The 15,554-nt window shown below is 37.3% G+C and overlaps 1 protein-coding gene across 4 annotated transcripts in view; it reads left to right on the forward strand.

Annotated features, from left to right (window-relative positions):
- OTOGL (otogelin like) overlaps positions 1 to 15,554 on the forward strand; it is a 166,528-nt gene that overhangs the window by 27,989 nt on the left and 122,985 nt on the right. For all 4 annotated transcript variants that reach the window (XR_011255828.1, XR_011255829.1, XR_011255830.1 and 1 more), the window contains exons 8-14: positions 2,226 to 2,332; positions 3,075 to 3,200; positions 4,500 to 4,608; positions 5,698 to 5,744; positions 6,218 to 6,363; positions 7,703 to 7,826; positions 12,292 to 12,469. Coding sequence is in view for 1 of the 4 variants with exons in the window: in XM_069584122.1 (XP_069440223.1) it covers positions 2,226 to 2,332; positions 3,075 to 3,200; positions 4,500 to 4,608; positions 5,698 to 5,744; positions 6,218 to 6,363; positions 7,703 to 7,826; positions 12,292 to 12,469 (837 nt within the window). In the remaining 3 variants the exon portion in view is untranslated. The remainder of the gene's footprint in view (positions 1 to 2,225; positions 2,333 to 3,074; positions 3,201 to 4,499; positions 4,609 to 5,697; positions 5,745 to 6,217; positions 6,364 to 7,702; positions 7,827 to 12,291; positions 12,470 to 15,554) is intronic.

The raw sequence follows: 15,554 nt of genomic DNA on the forward strand, positions 1-15,554 counted from the left end.
CAGTTAATTTGTTTAGAATGTAATAAATCAAGCGGGCAGGGGATGGTACAAAATGAAAACACAAGGCCCGTTGTTAAAAAAAATTGCTAAGCATTCAAGATAGTGACAGCGGAGCATTAAATGAGTACAGGATCCAACTAAGTGAGAGCCTTTTTAAGAGCAGGGCCTGTGTGACTGACTGCACAGGTCACATTCCCATGAAACTGGTTCTGATCTTGATAAATTTTGCTTGAAAAAATGAATGCCTTCTACTGATGAAAAATTAATTGCTGTTGTGAACATTGATAAGCATGTATCTTTTCAAATTAGCGCTTTTGCTTTCTTCAGATATATACCCAAGAGTGGAACTGCTTGATCATAGGGTAATTCTATTTTTAGTTTTTTGAGGAATTTTCATTCTCTTTCCCATAGTGGCTATACTGTTTTACATTCCCACCAGCAGTTCACTTGAGTTCCTTTTTCTCCACCTCTTCACCAACAGTTTGTTATTAGTTGTTGTTGTTGTTGGTTTTTTTTGACAACAGCCATCCTGACAGGTGTGAAGTGATATCTCATTGTGGTTTTGATTTGCATTTCCCTGATGATTAGCGACATTGAGCATCCTTTCATGTGTCTGTTGGCCATGGAAACAGAAACACTTTGGAAATCGTCCCTGTCCTAGGAACTCAGATTCTCATGGGGCAGAAAAACAGGTTCTCAGCACTTGTACATGCTTTAAATGCAAAATACAGTGAGCGTGGAGGAGAGAACAACTAACCGTCTCAGGGAGTGCCTAGAGAAAATGATAGCTGGGTTGGAATTTGAAGGATGATACAATACCAGTCCTTGAACTCAGGTCCTCCTCATTCTGCTTCTAATAATGCTGAATTTAGCAGCAAGGAAATGCTTCTAATCTTGCCACACCCAAGTCAATTGATTTAAAAACAACTGTTACTTAATGCTTATTTTCCTTATTAAAGTTAATATCCAAAATGGAAAAATAAGCTAATTTTTCCCTCAGTAAATAGTTTGTTGCCCAACTGTTGTTTTTATGCAATGCCATATGTAATGTGCCTAGTATGGTTTCTAGTGGAACATAGACGATCAGGAAAATAGTTGCGTTAGGTTGGAAAACCAATATTCAGTTACTTTATTAGCTTTCAAAGCCTCCATTAATTGTAAGAAAAAATGCATATGTTTAAAGTAAATCATAAATTTAACGTCGTTCTAAGAATTCAACAGTTTTAACTTACCCTTCTTTTCAGAGACTTGTTTGGAGATTTAGAATATTTTCTGTGCTTCTGAAGTCTTCAGTCCTTTTCTTCCTTCTAAAGCTTAGTTAATTGGACTAGATAATCTGCATGACTCCAGTTACAGTAACACAGGATAAGGGCAACTTGAGATCAGTGGTTTTTACAATAGAAATACTGAAAATGCTAAGGTTCACAAAATATACAACATTCTTAAGGGTGTAAAGGTATTTAGCTATTTAGACTTTCAGTTGGGTTGAAAAACAAGCCAACTATCTTATAAACACTGTTGATTTTATAGATGCCTTGTTAATCTGCTTTGGGAATTGGCTGACCTCTTATATTTGTTTGGGGGAGTTTCTAAGGTGATTATAAAAAAATACTTAGAGATTATTCACTCTTGGCAACATTAGCAAAGTAATTGGCTTTAGTAATTTAAACCTGAAGGAATTAAAAATCTTTTAAATCTCAGATGAAATGCTGTTTATTTAATCCTTCACAAGTGCTTATTATTAGTATTGATTTTATTCCAGCATGTAACCTATCAAGAGCATGGTGTCTTAGAAATCATTTTCATATTTGATATATTTGTTATGATAGAATTATCAAATAGGATTAATAAATAATAATATTGATAAGATTTATTAAATTTTGAAAGGTCTGGGATGCTTTGTGTGGGAGCAAAAAAATACAAGGATTCTAGAATAAATGTCATAATTAAAATAGAAATCTTTTTCAGTATGGTACTCTGTTGAATCCAAAGAAAAATGGCCAAATTATTGAAAGACTTAAATGAAACAATTGACTTAGTCTTTTAAATCTGGGACCCCATGTGTATATGTTTTCTGCATTATTATACATTATATACATATATTTAAGCTGACATCAACTAATATTAGAATATTCACCACATAGCTTTTCTCCAGAATAAGAGCTCAAGGGCACAGTTCCTGTAAATATTTCCTGTATGATTTGATCTGTCTTTTCACTTTCCAGAACTCATGATGATGAAACCTATTGTCGAGCAGCCACCGAGTATGCTAGAGCCTGCTCCCATGCGGGCTACCCTATTCAAGATTGGAGAGATGACTTTCCAGCATGCAGTATGTTTCCTTATTTTCCAGCCATGTCTGTGTACTTCTGTTAATTTAAGGCTTATCCTAGTACTCAAAACTTACCCTACCTGTCAAAACTAGTGAACTGCAAAGACTTGTTATTGATGCAATAATATTGGTAAACTTTTGAATACTTTTTAAACACTCTAATCTTTGTCTTTATCTGGTTTACTTGGCTTATTATAATCTCTCACATATGTTGCTGCAAATAGCATTATTTCATTCTTTTTATGACTGAGTAATATTTAAGATAAATACCATATGGTAAAGCATACATGTGGAATCTAAAAGATAAAAAGAAACAAATGAACTTATTTCTGAAATAGAAAGAGACTCACAGACACAGAAAACAAACCAAGGGGAAAAGAAAAGTGGGGGGCGGTGCGTGGAGAGTAAATTAGGAGGCTGAGATTTAAATATACACACTTACTATGTATAAAATAGATAACCAGTAGGGACCTACAGTATAGTACAGGGAACCATATTCAATATTATGTGATAATATATAAAGGAAAATAATCTGAAGAAGAATTTATATATATAATATGTATAATGTATATTATATATATATAACTGAATCACTGTGATGTACACCTGAAACCTACAAGATATTGTAAATCAACTATACTTCAATTAAAAAATTAAAAACAAACAAAAAAAAACACACTGTAATCTTTTCAAAGAGAGTTGAGTAACGTTGACTTACTGCTCACCTGTTTGCCCGTTTTAGTCGATAAATGTGATGACAGCTTTGTCCATCGGGATTGTATCAGTTGTTGCCCACCAACCTGCACATTTGAGAAACAGTGTCTTGGGAGCAATCTCCATTGTCTTGATGGATGTTATTGCCCAGATGGTAAGTGCCTCGTGAAAGAAACTGTATCTGCACTCATGGTGACTAGCACCCTGTGATCCAAGAATCATGTCTTAGTGTCCTCTCTTGGGATGTTAGGGCTATTGCAAAAGTTATCTGCTTGTAGGATTTGATCCTTGAAGCAACTATAAGGAATGGATGCTTTTCTTTAATAAAAGCCTTTGATCCCTGGATCAGCAAGATTCCCTGGAGAAGGAAATGGCAACCCATTCCAGTACTCTAGCCTGGGAAATCCCATGGACAGAGGAACCTGGTGGGCTGCATTCCATGGTGGTCACAAAAGAGTTGGACACGACAGCAACTAAACAACAGCAACAATAATTTATATATTTTCATTTTTTAAAGACAAAATCAAATTCAGAAAAAAAGTCTTCATATCCTGGTAGTACAAGATTTTAGTCCTGATGTAGTTTTAATATTTGTAATTAGAAGTGACATAGCAAATGATAGAGATGGGGTTTAAATCTGCAATACAAATTAATAGATATTTATAAGAACATTGAGGATTTACTTAAACCCGTTTAATTTTGCAGATTAAAAAATAGAATCCCAGAGATGATAAGGGATTTTTCCCACTGTCTTGTACTTAATACGAGTGAGGACTACTTAAAATCAGATCTATTGACCTCGGTCCATTGTTCTGTCAATGCTACTCAAAGTCCGTTGGACCAGTGCCAGGCCTGAAGTGTTTGCTCCCAGTCAATGATGTGATAAGGACTTTGCACCAGAACATAAATCCATACACCAGAATATAATCCCTTTGACTAGAAAGTCTTACTCTGAAAAATGATCAGCTGCATCAAAGAATGTGCTTGGTAACATTGGTTCAACCACCTTTACTCGTTAGAAAGAAATAACAAATGCAGTTCTGCTGTACTAGCTCTTTGAGAAGCATTTCCTGGCTCTTTATTATCTGTGTGATGATAGTGTATATCTCTCATTTTCACATAAACAGAAATTAAACAGAATAAATTCAATACTTTCTCCCTCCTCTCCTCCCCTCTTCTCTTAAAAGCAAAGAGACATTAGTTGCCCTATTTCTGTGTTGTGAATCTTAACATTTTGATAGCAGGTAATGGGATAATAAAGTTGAAAACAGCTGAAATAGACCCTTATAATGTAGCTACTGATTGAGACAGAGCCAGGCTCCTTAAAAGTAATTTGTATTTCTAGCACCTAGTGAAAACAAGTGTTCAATAAAAGTTGGCTGAATTATTATATTCAAAGAATATCATTCTTATTACTTCTTTTGTGCATTTGATATATATTTTTCTTAAATAGGCCTCATAATGGAAAATGGGACTTGCATCTCCTTGGAAAACTGCCCATGCAATTTTCATGGATTAGCTTATTCAGTTGGCTCAAAAATTGAACAAGAATGTACTGAATGGTATGTGATCAATTACAGCTAATTATTTCTGGGTACCTGACTAGGTGACAATCTTACCTTGACATATGTTTAAAGAGATATACTTTTTACTGATTTTTCTTCCAAAAATTCCCAGACTCAGTTTCATTGTATTTAAAGCTTTTACAGCAACAAGGGAGTAGGAGGGACCATCTATATTTTCTTTTATGACATAGCTCTTCTCACTTCTGTTGGCAATTCTATAAACTTTTATATCCATGTGATGAACTGTTGAATAATCACTAATTTGCACTTGCTTTTACTCACAGGATTTGACGGTTCTCTTGTCCTTCTGTACTGAGTACTTTAAAAAGTGACTCTTCATATCACCAATTTTGGGCCACGATTAGAGACTTTTCAACATTCTTAAGTTAGCTAACTAATTAGCTACTATAGCCAAAGATTAAATCCCTCCAGGGCAGTCTAAAAAGAAATAGAGGTATAAATGTCATTAGGTAATTTTCCCTTTGCTGTCTGTATATATAACTGAAATACAGTTGAAAACCAACCCTGTTCTTAGATGCTGATTTGAATTCCTGCCTTTCAGAGATTATTCTTTCCTCTAAAATTCATTATCTGTTTGATGGTAGAAGGCAGAATTTATCTTACAAATGGGACATCTTTTCTCTCTCTTTAATGTCTGATGATCTGCAAAGCCAACTTTAAAGTTTTTAGTAGTGACTACTAAAAACATGAAGTGACTTATTAATCTTAACTCATTGTATGTATTTCTCTAATGATATGGGTAAATGTTGTATTGTGTGTGGCCTTTTTTTTTTCGTTTAAGCAATGAAGGAAGGACAGAAACAGAAGTTCTCTGCTTAGTACTTTTGTTCTTGACTGATCTGCACTACCATTGTATCATCTTTATTGATTTTTAATAAATAATAATTTAGGTGCTGGCCAGTCCAAGTTGATCAGTTAATTGAACTTTTGGAGAGACATTTTTCAGGTCAGATTATTCTGAACCTAAGAAATGTGATACATTTCATATGTTAACCACTACATTATTGCAAACATTCATACAATTTCTCTGTGCAGCTAGATTAATATTTTTATCATTTTATTTAGTGTGTGCGTTGGTGGAGTTTGGAACTGCACTGAGCATGACTGCCCAGGTAATCTTTTAAAATGCTTTTAAAGAAAATGTCTTGATTTTCTTGAAACTGAGGAGGAAGCTAGCACTGACTTTTTATGAGGTCTTCTCATATGTAACAAGAGATGTAATGATCTTTAAATCCAGATATTCGGAAGATAAGTGGAAAATTGAATAAATGATAGCTCTGAGCAGACAACTTTGGTAAAAATGTATGAAAATTGTACAAATATTATAAACTCTAAAAAAAGTGGAATAGCTATCATTAAATAAATTTAAAATGTAATCAAATAATTTAGCAAGTTTGTCAAACTAGTAAATTTTAAACACTCTAACTATTCCTTTTGTTACCTGAATAGTTACTATAAGTTGGCCTACTGCTTTTTTTTGACCTACTGCTTTTTAAGAGTAAACATAACTTCTTCCTCCTCCTCCTTTTCTCCTTTTTCCTTCCTCTTCTCTTCCTGTCCCCACCCCTGCTTCTCCTTCTTCTAGTTCAGTGCTCTGTTGTAGGTGATTCTCATTTTACTACTTTTGATGGTCGACATTATTCTTTCATTGGCATGTGCCAATACATCCTTGTAAAAGGAACTGGAAAAGATAAATTCACAATTACTTTACAGAAAGCTCACTGTGAACAGGTAAGAACATTTCAAAGTGATCAGAGGAATGTTCATTTTTTTTGGCTCAAACTTCTTATCTAGGTTAAAAATAGTAACATGAATGGGTATAGTTGTTTTCTTCAGAAATCAGACACCATTGATTGTTAAGATGTATCATTATTCTGTATACCACAGTGAAAAAAACATGTTGATGATTGATCTATGTATGCTATTAACTTTATCATGTATTCTGGTTTCAAAGATATCAAAATATAAGTCTTAGATTAAATACTATATATTTATTGCATTTTCTTTCTTAAAAATAGTGTTTATATGTATAGATTTTTGAAACATTTCATGCATGACTGCACAATAAGCAATGTTTTTTGTTGCCTCAAAACTGCTATCTTAAAGATGATTTTTGACAGAGTTTAACATGTTTCACATCATTCTAAATAGATATGATGGCTTTTTCTTTTAGCATATAGGAATATTTATTTTAGACCTTTTCTTGAAATAAACACGTCTATAATTTGTAATGGCTTTCCTGGTAGCTCAGACGGTAAAGCATCTGCCTGCAATGCAGGAGACCTGGGTTCGATCCCTGGGTCAGGAAGATCCCCTGGAGAAGGAAATGGCAACCCACTCCAGTATTCTTGCCTGGAGAATTCCATGGACAGAGGAGCCTGGTGGGCTACAGTCCATGGGATCACAAAGAGTCGGACATGACTGAGCAACTTCACTTCACTTCATAATTTGTAAACAAAGAAACACAGATCTTTCATTTCTCTTTCTGAATCAAGTAGTCAAATTTTGGCAAAATCTTTTATTCTACTTTTATTCCAACATAAAGTGGTTGTTTCCAACAAAATTCCAATCTAGTTTATGAGCTTTTTTTAGTTTGATTTTTTTTCCCCGTGCAGTATGTCAGAGTCTTAATTAGCTTTCCACATGGAATTGTAATTCTCTTGGTTCTTTTCTGTACTGAATTTTTTACATCTAAATACCACAGATGAATTTGGAAAGGTACTTTATGTTCTATGGAAAACGTAATTATTGGCATTTTATTGAAAACATTTCTATTTAATAATCTATTTAATAATCTGTAAAAGGCATATATATGCACAAGGTGTATTTACTATAAAGATATAGTTTATTAGTAATGGGGCTGCATGAGATTCACAATAAAATGTGTAACTCCTTTATAATATTGCTTATTCTCAAGTCTTCTGTATACCAGAAATTTTTATCTGTGTGTGCTCTCTCCTTTCTTCTCTGCTTCATCTTCTCCCGTTTCTCTCTTCCGTTGTCCTTGTCCGTGACTAGGTCTCCCTTTTTCTCTCTCATTCCTTTAATTGATAATTTGATTTTTATGCAGAACCTTGGCTTGGTCTGCCTTCAGTCGGTAACTCTGATTTTGGAGGATGATTTTAACAAACAAGTGACCCTTAGTAGGGGAGGACAAATCCTCACCAGTCCTAACCAAGGCTTCAGTCTGAATGGTAAGAAGCAATGCCAATGGTATACTTTTCTTACATTAACAATAACGACAACACAACCTAAATGGAGTCTTCTCCCATTAACTGACTAACCTAACATTTATTGAGTACCTGTGTGTTTCCAGGTCCTCAGCCAAACTTAGTGGAGACCACCATGTTTATGGGGCTCAGTGTTTATCTCAAGTGTTGTGTGGGACAGTGCAGACACAGAGTATTTCCATTGTTGCATGAAGTTCTATTGGGTAATGCTGTGCCTGGATATTTTCAGTTTGGATTTGATGCTGAAACAGAGGTAGCCATCTGAGAAACACTGAAAGAGGCTGGGGATCTCAAATGAAAATGGAGATAACTTGAGGTTTTGAACATTGGCTTCCCTGATAGCTCAGTTGACAAAGAATCCTCCTGCAATGCAGGAGATCTTGGTTCAATTCTGGGGCTGGGAGTATCCGCTGGAGAAGGGACAGGCTACCTATTCTAGTATTCTTGGTCTTCCCCAGTGGCTCAGCTGGTAAGGAATCTGCCTGCAATGCAGGAGACCTGGGTTTGATCCCTGGGTTGCAAAGATCTCCTGGAGAAGGAAAAGGCTACCCACTCCAGTATTCTGGCCTGGAGAATGACATGGGCTGTATAGTCCATGGGGTCACAAAGAGTCAGACACAACTGAGCAACCTTCACTTCACTTCAAGTGGCCTAGAGTTTGGAAGAGGAAAGATGCAAGTAAATGACCACTTAAAGATATGATAAACTCAAAGATATGCACAGAGACTTTGGGAGTCTAAATGATTAGGTATATCTCACCCAGCACTGGGAGTGCTGGTGTGGTCAGGAAGCTCTTCTTAAAGAAAGGCTATCCAGTTGAGCATTTTCAGCTGAGGAATTGCCAGGATGAAGGAGATGGGGAAAGTGTTCTAGGCATAGCAAAGAGGAGAACTATGGAGTATATTAAGGGGAACTTTAACTAGCTTGGCATTGCTACAGCATGAAGAAGCTAAGTATAGAATGTCCAGAGATCAGAACAGGGAAAGAGATGGGCATGAGAATGAGGACGGTCTTATTTTTTTGATTGAAGTATAGCTGACTTACAATATAAGTTTCAGGTGTACAGCATAGTGATTCAATATTTTAATAGATCAAATCCATTACAAAACAATGGCTGTATTTCCTTTTGCTGTACAAAACATCCTTCTTGCTTATCTATTTTATACATAGTAATTTGTAGCTCTTAATCTCAGTTCAGTTCAGTCACTCAGACGTGTCCGACTCTTTGTGACCCCACGAACTGCAGCATGCCAGGCCTCCCTGTGCATCACCAACTCCCGGAGTTCACTCAGACTCACGTCCATCAAGTCCATGATGCCATCCAGCCGTCTCATCCTCTGTCGTCCGCTTCTCCTCCTGCCCCCAATTCCTCCCAGCATCAGAGTCTTTCCCAATGAGTCAATTCTTCACATGAGGTGGCCAGAGTACTGGAGCTTCAGCTTTAGCATCATTTCTTCCAAAGAAATCCCAGGGCTGATCTCCTTCAGAATGGACTGGTTGGATCTCCTTCAGTCCAAGGGACTCTCAAGAGTCTTCTCCAGCACCACAGTTCAAACGCATCAATTCTTCGGCACTCAGCCTTCTTTACAGTCCAACTCTCACACGCATATATGACCACAGGAAAAACCATAGCCTTGACTAGACGGGCCTTAGTCGGCAAAGTAATGTCTCTGCTTTTGAATATACCATGTAGGTTGGTCATAACTTTTCTTCCAAGGAGTAAGTGTCTTTTAATTTCATGGCTGCAATCACCATCTGCAGTGATTTTGGAGCCCCCCAAAATAATGTCTGCCACTGTTTCCACTGTTTCCCCATCTATTTGCCATGAAGCGATGGAACCAGATGCCATGATCTTCGTTTCCTGAATGTTGAGCTTTAAGCCAACTTTTTCACTCTTGTCTTTCACTTTCATCAAGAGGCTTTTTAGTTCCTCTTCACTTTCTGCCATAAGGGTGATGTCATCTGCATATCTGAGGTTATTGATATTTCTCCCGGCAATCTTGATTCCAGCTTGTGTTTCTTGCAGCCCAGCCTTTCTCATGATGTACTCTGCATAGAAGTTAAATAAGCAGGGTGACAATATACAGCCTTGACCCACTCCTTTTCCTATTTGGAACCAGTCTGTTGTTCCATGTCCAGTTCTAACTGTTGCTTCCTGACCTGCATACAGATTTCTCAAGAGGCAGGTCAGGTGGTCTGGTTCCCATCTCTTTCAGAATTTTCCGCAGTTTATTGTGATCCACACAGTCCAAGTCTTTGGTATAGTCAATAAAGCAGAAATAGATGTTTTTCTGGAACTCTCTTGCTTTTTCGATGATCCAGCAGATGTTGGCAATTTGATCTCTGGTTCCTCTGCCTTTTCTAAATCCAGCTTGAACATCAGGAAGTTCACGGTTCACGTATTGCTGAAGCCTGGCTTGGAGAATTTTGAGCATTACTTTACTCGCGTGTGAGATGAGTGCAATTGTGCGGTAATCCTGGGAGGCTGTGTTCATGCCTGTGTTTGAGTGTAGCTACTTATAACAGTCACTTTTGCTCTCAGAAGTGCTTGATTTGTAAGATAAATTTTATGATCACACTCAGTGTCATTCAAGGGTATTTACTGAACTTGATATGAAATTACTATGCAATTGTTATTATTTGACCTTGTTTGTGTACAAAGATGACAATGTCATATGCTTCAACCTAATAAGCAAGAGAGTTTTAATGAGGAGACTGACAGTTCTTTTTTTCTTAGTGGACTATTATAACAACACTATGGACGTGGATTTGAGAAATGTTAGAAAGGAGACATGGAGAACAGTTAGGACGTTATTAGAGTAGAGCAGATAAGGATTTGAGGAGAAACTGATGCAAGTGACAGTAGAGAGGGAAAGAAGAAAACAGATTGAGCTTTTAGTTAGGGAAAAAAAAACATTATCTACTTGGCGATGGAAGGGCAATAAGAAAAATGATGTGTTCAAGAATAATTCTCGGATTTCTGGGTTTGATGACAGACTGATGCAATCGTGATAGGGACTGCAGGAAGAACTTTTATGGTGGCAAAAGTCAAGTTCGATCTTTTTTTTAAAAACTGCTCATTGGAATGTCTGATGTTGAAGCTGAAACTCCAGTAGTTTGGCCACCTGATGCGAAGAGCTGACTCCTTGGAAAAGACCCTGATGCTGGGAAAGATTGAGGGCAGAAGGAGAAGGGGACGACAGAGGATGAGATGGTTGGATGGCATCACTGACTCGATGGACATGGGTTTGGGTTGACTCTGGGAGTTGGTGATAACAGGGAGGCCTGGCGTGCTGTGGTTCATGGGGTCACAAAGAGTCGGACACGACTGAGCGACTGAACTGAACTGAACTGAACTGAAGATAATTACTCCACAATATTGTGATGGTTTTTGCCATACATCAACATGAATCTTGAACACAAGTTTCTCTTCTGTAAAGATACCTCATAAAATGATGCTTCTGTAGTGCTGTGCTCTCTTTTTCACTGAATGTCTCGAGGGAATAGGGAATTTTTGAAAAAGTGCCACTTCCTTATTGACTCATGACCAATTTGGGGGACATAACACACACACACACACACACACACACACGAAGTAAAGGAATATAGATCCAATTTTAAATGTCTGACTGTTGAGTTGTGGTACATGTACACAATGGAATATGACTCAGCCATTAAAAAGAATACATTTGAATTGGTTCTAATGAGGTGGATGAAACTGGAGCCTATTATACAGAGTGAAGTAAGTCAGAAAGAAAAACACCAATACAGTATATTAACGCATATATATGGAATTTAGAAAGATGGTAACAATGACCCTATGTGTGAGACAGCAAAAGAGACACAGATGTAAAGAAAAGACTTTTGGACTCTGTGGGAGAGGGCGAGGGTGGGATGATTTGAGAGAATAGCATTGAAACATGTATATTATCATATGTGAAACAGATTGCCAGTCCAGGTTCGATGTCTGAGACAGGGTGCTCAGGGCCGGTGCCCTGGGATGACCCTGAGGGATGGGATGGGGAGGGAGGTGGGAGGGGGTTTCAGGATGGGGGACACATGTACACCCATGGCTGATTCATGTCAATGTATGGCAAAAACCACTATAATATTATAAAGTAATTAGCCTCCAATTAAAATACATAAATTTTAAAAAGTCTGACTATCTACCCTCACCTCATATGAAATGCTTGCCAACTGAAATTACATGGAAACCTGACATTCTGTTAAAAATATCTGCTCCTCCAGAAAGAAGGACAGAAGGGAAATGGAAGAAAAGAAAGCAAGCACAGGGTGGCAAAAATTGGCCCTGGGGGGCAGAGAGCTGGGAAGAAGTCTTTTGGAAGCAGATCCCTGATGTTGCACATTAGCATTTCAGAGCATTGCCTGTGAATCTCAGAGCTGATTTATGTATGTTCTTTTCCTGCAGGAATTGTTGAAATTCAGACTCTGTCATCCTTATTTATTCTTCTAAAAACCACATTTGGTTTAAAGATTCTGTTCGCTGTAGATGGGGAAAGAATTTATATTCAGCTAACTAGTACGTGGAAAAGAAGAACATTAGGTCTGTGTGGCACATTTAACGGGAACATAAGGGATGATTTTCTGTAAGTATGATCTCTGAACATGATGTGATGACTAGTAACTTAGAGGATATAAATTCTTACATTAAAAATGTTTACTTAACTAATAACAGCTTAGTCATCGCTGTTCCAAGAGCTTGACATGGATTATCATATTTAAATATTGTAGGAATCCCCTGATTAGTAACTCTGGTTTATAGATAAAGAAGCTAACTGAAACACCAAAGTGACAAATAAATAGCTCAAAATCACTTACCTCAAATACAGTGGAGCTGACTCTGAATTTAGTTAGCAAGACTCAGAGCCTGAGGGCTACCCATGGAATAACTTCTCACAATTCTCTCTCTGTCACCTGTCAAGCTTAACAGTATTTTGTTTTTTAAACACTGCTGCCTTAAAAAAAAACCTTAGTATCATTTGATATGAATGACAGTAAATTGTACTTTTAATAATATTGATATCACTTGGTAGGAGTGATATCTCTAAAGCAACATTGTGGCATCTAAGTTAATTGGATTTTGTCATGGTTGGTGTTTTATTAGGGAAAAAAAGCAATAAAATACATTTATATCCCTTGTATTGACAAAGCACTTTCATCTACGTATAGAAAAGCCCAGAGTATAGCTTAATATAAATGCTTTGCACACCTGCTATTGTGCTAAGCACTGTGGGAAAGTTAAGGTACGAACGTGTGGTCCCCATTCTCAAGGAGCTGATGCTGCAGACTGGAGGGGACAGCTATCTTTAAGAAGTAATTTATTCAGAACTTCCCTGGTGGTCCAGTGGTTAAGGCTTTGCCTTCCAGTGCAGGGGGTGTGGGTTTGATCCTAAAAGTGGGAGCTAATATGCCACATCCTCATGGCCGAAAAAACCAAAACATAAACCAGAAGCAGTATCGTAACAAATTCAACAAAGACTTTAAAAAGGTCCAGGTAAAAAGAGATCTTTAAAAAAGAAACAATTTGTTCTAGGCAAGGTATTAATCATGCATGCACTCACGCACACGCATACAAACACATAAATCCTGAGGTAATTTCAAAAAGTTGTGTTGACCTGTGTGGTCTTGGCTAGTAGCACAGCAGAATTTTAAGTAGGCGAGTGTGGATTGGGTAGGCGGGGAGCATTTCCCGAAGGAGCCATTTTCCAAATGCCATTTTTAAAAAAGCACTTCTGCATATTCTTCCTGCTTTGGGTGCTTTTCCCTTCCTAATCTTCCTCCTTAACTCCTATTTGTTTTTTCAAACACACACAGTCATTATTTGCTTCAAAAAGGGAGTTTATATCCCACCAAAGTTCATTTTGGCTCTGTTATCTATGAACATCTGTCATTGATTTGTCTGATTTCCACTTAAAACTGCAAGAGCTTTGAGAATAAAGACCACATCCTTCTGTTCTTCTTAACTAGCATAGAACCTTATATGCCCTAGACAGTTGAGCTGAATAGAGATAGGACCTTTGATATAGTACCAAGAAGAAAAATTGCATCAGCAAAGAGAACGGGCTTTAAAATTTTTTAATTTCAAAAGAGAGCTTCTTTTATCTTTTCTCATGTGTAATTTATTTGCTTTTAGGTCATTTAGGTTTTTGTTTCATTTATAGGTAGGTCAGAATATTGATATCTTTATCACATTTGTGAAACAGAAATATATTAAGTGACTTGGTTAAGATGTACAGAAGCGGCATTAAGCTTTCTTTCTCTTCCTGTTTGTCAGAATGGGTTAATAGTCAATGTTTAACAGATGGTAGATATGTCTGCCTCTTTCTAAGGCACCATGTATAAACATTCAGGCCTGATAACAGTGATGGATAATATTTCAGAGATAATTTTCAAACATTGTTTAGCTTTCCAGCATAAGCAGTTAAAATTCCTTGCATCACAAAAGTTAATGTGAATCTGCAAACATAATGGAATGTAAAATATTAATTGCTTGAAAGTTTATTTTGTATGCCTTGTTTTAGTAAGTTAACCACAGTGAACTGAAAGGCTATTTTGTAAAATGAAATGCCATAAATAGATGGGTTTACATTTTAGCTCCTATTTTTTGGTATTTATTATTTTAAGTGAAATAAAAGAGCCAAGCTCTGAGTCAGTTCCTCCTGGGAACCCTGAGTACACCATCACCTTGACCAGTTATTTTATTGTGCTTTGTAGGGTGGAGAGGGATGGAGAGGCAAAGGAGGAGAAGACCTAGTTCAGGCTATGCAATTTCTGTGAGTCTTTGTGTTCTTGTTGGAGCAAAATGAGATCTTGGATTGGGTGTTTGTTATAATTCTATATAGTTTAGAATAGTTTCATTTTGAGAGATAGGAAAAAGAAGGAATGTGAAGTTGCTCAGTCATGTCTGACTCTTTGTGACCCCTTGGACTGTAGCCTATGAGGCTCCTCCATCCATGGATTTTTCCAGGCAAGAGTACTGGAGTGGGTTGCTACTTCCTTCTCCAAAGGATCTTCCCCACCCAGGGATCCAACCCCGTCTCCTGCATTGCAAGCAGATGCTTTTACCATCTGAGCCACGAGGCTCAGAAGGAAAGAAGGAAAGAATCGATATAAGGAATGTGGATTGTGGAATGGCCTGTGTGCCTCCCTTTTCTTCTCCTGCCTCAGTCCCTGTGGTGAGAAGCTCTGTATAGCTTTGTAATGGTGATTGAAATAAATGGTAAGCAAAGTAGTTATGCTTACTAAGACACTAAAAGGGCCAAGATAAATGCTGGTCTACTGATTGGCCATGCTGTAGCAATTAATGCAGTCATGGCTTGCATTAGTAAAGTTTTGCTTGGTCAGATCTTCCTACAGGAAACCTAGTCCAACCTGATTCTCTAAGTGGTTCTGACAGTGTTTGACGCAGTTCCAGTAGGGATTGTCTCTCAGTATCTAGCATCTGAAGAGTTAATAAATCTTGAAGACCACTGGAGGGGGTGTTTTAGTGTCAGACTCTTAAACATCATTGTGGTTTATAAGCCTGAAGGGTATTTCTATTCCATGTTGGTTTGTTGAGTAAACTTGGATGTAGAGTAACTCTTATACCTCAATTTTCATTTGGTTTGTTTGCCCAACTTCACAATGGAACCTCAGTATTTCAGGCCTCATAATGAAAACTGAAGTATCCCA

Source organism: Ovis canadensis, chromosome 3, assembly GCF_042477335.2.
Source record: "Ovis canadensis isolate MfBH-ARS-UI-01 breed Bighorn chromosome 3, ARS-UI_OviCan_v2, whole genome shotgun sequence".
Taxonomy (NCBI): domain Eukaryota; kingdom Metazoa; phylum Chordata; class Mammalia; order Artiodactyla; family Bovidae; genus Ovis; species Ovis canadensis.